The sequence below is a fragment of the Nestor notabilis genome, unplaced genomic scaffold (assembly GCF_000696875.1).
Source record: "Nestor notabilis isolate BGI_N333 unplaced genomic scaffold, ASM69687v1 scaffold7629, whole genome shotgun sequence".
NCBI lineage: Eukaryota > Metazoa > Chordata > Aves > Psittaciformes > Psittacidae > Nestor > Nestor notabilis.
The window spans coordinates 217-6711 of NW_009944103.1; the positions used below are offsets into that span (position 1 = coordinate 217).

At 37.5% G+C, this 6495-nt stretch overlaps 1 protein-coding gene across 1 annotated transcript; it reads left to right on the forward strand.

Annotated features, from left to right (window-relative positions):
• Positions 1-224: 224 nt before the first annotated feature.
• Positions 225-6114, forward strand: LOC104411766 (transducin-like enhancer protein 4; the record flags this gene model as incomplete). Its single annotated transcript, XM_010022266.1, has 5 exons — positions 225-472; positions 1429-1576; positions 2171-2321; positions 2632-2708; positions 4386-6114. Coding segments are annotated over 5 exons (732 nt in total), but the record flags the coding sequence as incomplete, so codon positions are not given.
• Positions 6115-6495: the final 381 nt, after the last annotated feature.

The following is a 6495-nucleotide window of genomic DNA, read 5'->3' on the forward strand; positions in this document are numbered from 1 at the left end:
TAATTAAGATTAAATATCTTTCACTGCTGAATTTTGTAGATCAAGTTTAAGTACTTCCCTAATGTCATGTAATTTTCTGGCATTAATACACTTTATCATTGTCATAGTATAAATGGCTCATTAAAACCAGGAGGGAATACAATACTTCTATGGATTTCTGCTCTCATGTTAATGCTGTTTTCCTTTCCTCATGAGTAATCTCTTGATGGCTTCTGTCTCCACAGAACAGAGATAACTACATCCGTTCCTGCAGATTGCTCCCTGACGGCCGCACCCTGATTGTTGGTGGGGAAGCCAGCACGTTATCCATTTGGGATCTGGCAGCTCCAACTCCTCGTATCAAAGCAGAGCTGACATCTTCTGCTCCGGCTTGTTATGCCCTAGCTATCAGCCCTGATTCTAAGGTCTGCTTCTCTTGCTGTAGCGATGGGAACATTGCAGTGTGGGATCTGCATAACCAGACTTTAGTAAGGTAGGTCGACAGAACTGGATCATCAGGTAGTGAAGAATTACTTAGACACAGCTCTATGTGCTCTTCTGCATACATATGCTATTTTCCTCATGGTGTCTGCATAGCTGCTTCCAGTATTTCATTGCTAGGCAATAGCCATGGTAATACCTTGACAAAATTCTATAGAATTTTTTATAGGTTTTGAGAGTTTCATAATTCCAGGCCTGGTGAGCAGCCCATAACTGCCTAAGATCAGCTGGTGTTGACACTGCTCTATGTTCCTTGAACAGATGGTTTTCTTTGTTTCCATGCAATACACTATTCTCACACTCCAATCTCTTTAATCAGTGCTTCAGCAAATATGTCTTGGGTAAAGATGTGTGTAAATTACTGCATTGCAAACTTAGCGTGTTAGAAGTATGGGTTGCTGCTCAACACTAAAGTACAGTAAGCTAGGAGCCAGTCATACAGAGCTGCACTGTACACCGTAGTGTGTATGTTGTGTGTAATATATCAGTATTGCATATAAAGGCAGACTTTTACTCCGTGATAGACCCATTTATACCCATGCTCTTTTTTTCCCCAGCTTTGTTGGTGGCCTAAGGATTCTTCTTAAACTAAGTTAATTTTGATGATCATGCTACATTCCTTTCAGGGTAGTGGGGTACTTTCAGTCAAATAGTGGGTATCGCATGGTCAGCAGCAAAGATCCATAGAGTATCTGACCTGCAAAGTGTGCTTTTTAAAATCAAATTACTGCTTGGCTGTCTGGCCTGCGTGCTTCATTAATTCATCACAAAACTCACATGGTTGTCCCAGAGTTTATATTAATCTCAGCTTGATTGGAATCTGCTGTTGCTGTTATCTTTAATGGCTGTGTGTCAGGGACTGAAGGAGAAAGGAGGTATTTTGTATACATGCTCAGAACCGACTCTTTACAGTGTGAGAATGTGTGTGTCTTGTTTCAATATTTTCAGGCAATTTCAGGGCCACACAGATGGAGCGAGCTGTATTGACATTTCTAATGATGGCACCAAACTATGGACAGGAGGCTTGGACAATACGGTCAGATCCTGGGATCTCAGAGAAGGCAGACAGTTACAGCAACATGACTTCACATCACAGGTTCAATCTTAAAAGCTTTGGCATGTTAAGGAAAATCTGTCATGTTTTTCTAAAACAAGCACTTTTGAGGGTTTTTTTTTTATATATTTTATTTTATTTTAAGCAAAAACAGGCTCAAAGCGAATTCCAAAGAATTTTTCACCTAATCTCACGCTTTTTCTTTTTTCCAGTGTGGCAGCTAAACAGCTTTCTGGATTATGACTATTCAACAGATTAGTACTTCTCCCATGAGAGTGGTGGAGAATCTTTTTATAAAAGAATTGACAGATTAAAGTGTTCCTGTGTGCAATCTGTTCCCATTTCTGTAGATTCTTGTTCAAAAATACTCTACAATAATATTTTTTGATGCTTTCAGACAAGCTAGGACATTAACTTTGATAGCTTGATTCAGTGCATTTCTTTTACAGTTTTAACTGAGCTTTGTTTATATGAACTAATTTATTGTGATTACTATAATAGTTGGATTATCATGTTTTTAAAATTGTACTAGACCAACATGTGGTTTTGTTCAGTGTTAACAGTGTAGCAAGAGTTGGTTTTGATACCTGAAGCTCATTCCTCTACTTATTGAAGCATGTGCTGTGGTTATTCCAGATCTTCTCACTGGGCTATTGTCCCACTGGTGAGTGGTTGGCAGTAGGAATGGAGAACAGTAATGTTGAGGTGCTGCATGTTACCAAACCGGACAAGTATCAGCTGCATCTTCATGAGAGCTGTGTATTGTCACTCAAATTTGCTCACTGTGGTAAGCAAATCTTTCTATGACAGTGTTTCCCCTCCTGAGAAATTCGTTCAAAATTACCTTTAAATGAAAGTAAAGATATAGTTAAAAGTTAGATCTTTAAGTATTAAAACGATTTTTAAAATTCTATATGACTGCTTTTTTGTGTGAACTGCTTATGTTGTGATTGAACATTATAGTGCAACCAGATAAATGTGGGATTGTCCTTTGGATATGTGTGAATGCATTGTTTTTTATGATCTGTTTCCTGAGGTACATTCTTTGAAAAAAAAAAAAAAAAGTGCAACAATAACATTTAAACAATCTGTTGCAGGCAAATGGTTTGTAAGCACTGGAAAAGATAATCTTCTTAATGCCTGGAGAACACCTTATGGAGCCAGTATATTCCAGGTAATAATCTCCTAAAAGCTGTTCTGCACATACATTACAATGCAGTAGAGCTGCACATCTCAGGGTCTGTCATTAGCTTAAGGAGGTTTAAATGGAAATTCTTGGCTAATTACTATATTCCTTTAAGATTTTGTCTGTAATTAAAGAGAGATGTGCTCTTGTCCTTTCTAACATTTGAGTAATCTAGCTCTTAAAATAAAGTGGCCTGGTAATCCGCAATTGCTTTTAATACCCTTCTTTCTCGCCTTCTAGTGCATATTGCTCTAATATAGTACCCAAGTCATGTCATTAGGTGAACATTCCTAATGTCCAAAATTTGAGCTAAACCGGTGAGAGACATACTCAGCATGTGTATTTTTCTTGGATGAGATGTGTAAAGTCAGTGGATTGGGCAGTCAAACTCCTAAGCAAAAGACTGTATCCTTATGGAGGAGCCCTGTGGAGTGTAACTGGAAGTTGTAAGCTTTCTATACTCATCAGTGCCTCTGTGCCCAATATTAATGGCACTTCAGTGAGTGCCATTAAAGAAAAGTGAGATTTTTGGCATGACATTCTCTTCTTTCACCTACAGGTACCTCTAGGCTGGGTACTTTTTAATTAACTAACTAGTGTTCTGGTTTAAATGGTTAGGTCTCACCCGTTGTGCTACCTGCTGTGCCTTTTGCTTTGGGGACAGCACAGTTTGCCTTGACATGGGAATGCTGAGGTCTGATATTATTTAGTGGAGGCTATTCAGCTCTGGAACCACCTCCCACAGAAAGCCCAAATCATCCTAACAAAAACACACCTTCGTTGAAAGTGATGTTAAAACCCCAGTGTAGCTTTCTTAATGAGGGGTAGAGAAAGAAACTTCCTGTGCCATGCAGCAGAGGTTTCTTGGCAAAAACTTTAAATGATTGGGAAGTGTTTAGCTCTTGCAATGACAGATAGAGAAGAACAGGGACATATGTTATGTGAAGAAAACATGCACTGAAACAGCAAGTATAATATGACAAGTACATACACGTCATCTCAGAAAACACAGAAAAGACCTGAGAGACAGAGCTACTGCATCTTGATGTATTCTGTCTCCCATTCACTTGCTGTACACTGTTGTGCATCCTATCCCACCATAATATCTTTTCATATTTGCATCATCCCTGATAATGTAAATTCCTTTGTGTAAGGCACGAAGACTTCAGAGCTAGGGAAATAGTGAGAGGAGATAGAGTGACTTCTGTGGAGTCTTTTTGTCTCATGCCTGTGGGTGAGCAGGGCTTTGTAGTGCTTCTCCATACGGATTTCTGGTTTACAACAAAAAGGGAAGGAAGAACAACAAGAATATGGCTTTTCATTCATTTTTATGCAGCAGCTCATGTATAAAATATTAATAAATGCTCATTACTTGTAAAGGGTATAGAAAGGACTGCTTCCTTTTGTTTGATTGATAGATTATCTCTAGGTTCATAACATTTGCTTCCCTTTCTGCTGCTGTATTTTGTTGCCATAGAGCTTTAGGTACAACCAGTTTGGAGAAACAGCTTTGTAGCAAAAGCTGCCGCTACGGTACTGATATTTAAATAAGCTTTCAGTGTATTCCCTTTCTATAAACTCTTCCAATTAATCTTCAAGCCCTTCTGGGTTGAAGGATTGGAAAGCTGTAATTTTTTCTTTTTTTCTTTTCTTTCTTTCTTGTAGTCCAAAGAATCCTCATCCGTGCTTAGCTGTGATATCTCTGTGGATGACAAATACATTGTCACTGGCTCTGGAGACAAGAAAGCTACAGTCTACGAAGTTATTTATTAGGGACAAATCTGAATACAGACAGAACTCCTTCTCCTAGCACTTTGCTGTATATTCCTTTTCTTTTTTCTTTCTTAACTGAGAACTTAAATGCTCATCCATCACAGTTGTGAAATTTCTTTTTACCTTTTTAACTTGCTGTTGATTTGTGAATGCTTATTAAGAACTCGTGATACCAAATTGTCAGATATCTATTTGGAAGAAGATGGAATAAGCATACTTAACAGTGAACTTGACTCTATAATTATGTATTATAGCTGTAATGTATTTATTTTCTTTAAAAAGGCTTTCTAACAATGAACTGACTAAATAAAGCTGTCTGGCCCGGCTTTAGTTTGAAAGTTGCATTGTATACTTTGTGGTTTTGCAGCTGAATAAATTGGGGATCTTGGAGAAGGATGTTCCGGAGATAGTTAAAGTTACACTAAGTAAGACTTGTAGTTTCTATTTAAAAAAAGAAACTTTGTTATATTTTTTAGTCCTGTTCTTGGATGAGACCTCTAAGTGTTATTACAGTATAATTATTTGGTGGGAAGATGCTGTATCTTGACATTTTAGACAGTCTTGGAAACTTAGGAAATTGCAAACTGTAGCCAGTGATCTACAAGCCTGTAATGAATGGCAAATTCAGTTCACATCTAAATTAAATTCACTTTAAGTAAGAATGTGCTAATTTATATATTTGCAATGTTAATATAGCATCTTGTGTACAGATTTGTTCTCAATGCTTTTCTGTTGATAAACATAAAGCGTTTTGGTGTCAAGCTAGGTTTTTTAATATAAACACCTCTCTTTGTTATATTCTAGAGAGTACAATAAGTTGCCTCAAAGAATCACCTTTGTTACTTCTGGAAACTTTTGCAATGTTTCCTTGAAAATGGGGATATGTGTCTTTGGGCAATTTTTCAATTACAAGAGATTATGAAAATATTTGATATGTTCTTTGGAAACTGCACTGAAATAAGAATGGATGCCTACCAATATACAAACTCCAAAAGCAATGACCTCCTAGGTAGGATTTACAAGAGTACTCATTCCGACATACAAAAAGGAATGGATTCTCATTGGGATAAGGACTTGCTTTGTTCGCCAGCAGTTCAATCCAAGTCTTGATTGGATGTCCCTAAAATGGACACAGACTGAGCCATTGTGCCAGAGATAACATGTTATCTTTTTATGTTGTTGTTGTTGCTGTTAAACTATGATCTGTGACTTTTTTTTTTTTGAATGCTTTAAAAAAGAAAATTCTTTAAGTCTGTGGATCTGCTGATGTACAGTGCCTTTGCTGCTATGGATCAAAATCAAAAGACCCGTGTAGATAAATCTTATTGTATAAGTAGAAAATGACTTAATTTCATACTAGAAATGGATTGATGCTGCAAGTTAAGATGGACTGTTCATTGAAGTTCCAAATGTGGTAGCAAAAAATGGTGTCTTAAGTGCTTAGTGTTTGATGTCATTAACAGTTTCGTAATACTCTACATTGTAGAAAGATTTTGATACTAAACTGTGTCATTGTACATAGTTCTAATGCATTGTATTGACCACCAGTACTTCTATAATGGTAGACTATTGTTTGTGCATTCAGACTTTTAAGCATTAAACATAGGTAACTTCTAAGATGTATTTTTTGTTTGGTTTTTTTTCCCCTCCTCCCTCATTCTTTTTGCATGTGGTAATCTGTTATGTTTGCAGAATGCTGTCTGTAAGGATAACAGGCTTGCAGCTGCAGACCATATTGCTACAGATACTTCACAGTATTGTCACTGAGAGACAATGTAGAATTTCACAAAATTTCTCCAACACAGCAAAATCAATGAGTTTATAGTTTCGCACATCACCTGACTGCAGTGATTCTGACCTCCTGAAGGTATCGGACACAAGGCTTTGGCTCCATCACCTAGGGGTTTGCCACCTCCTGTTCGTATCTGGTACAAAACTTTACACTATCCCACACCCAGGAGAGAGAGTGAAATTGGGGACGATTCCTGCTCCTGTTCCTGCT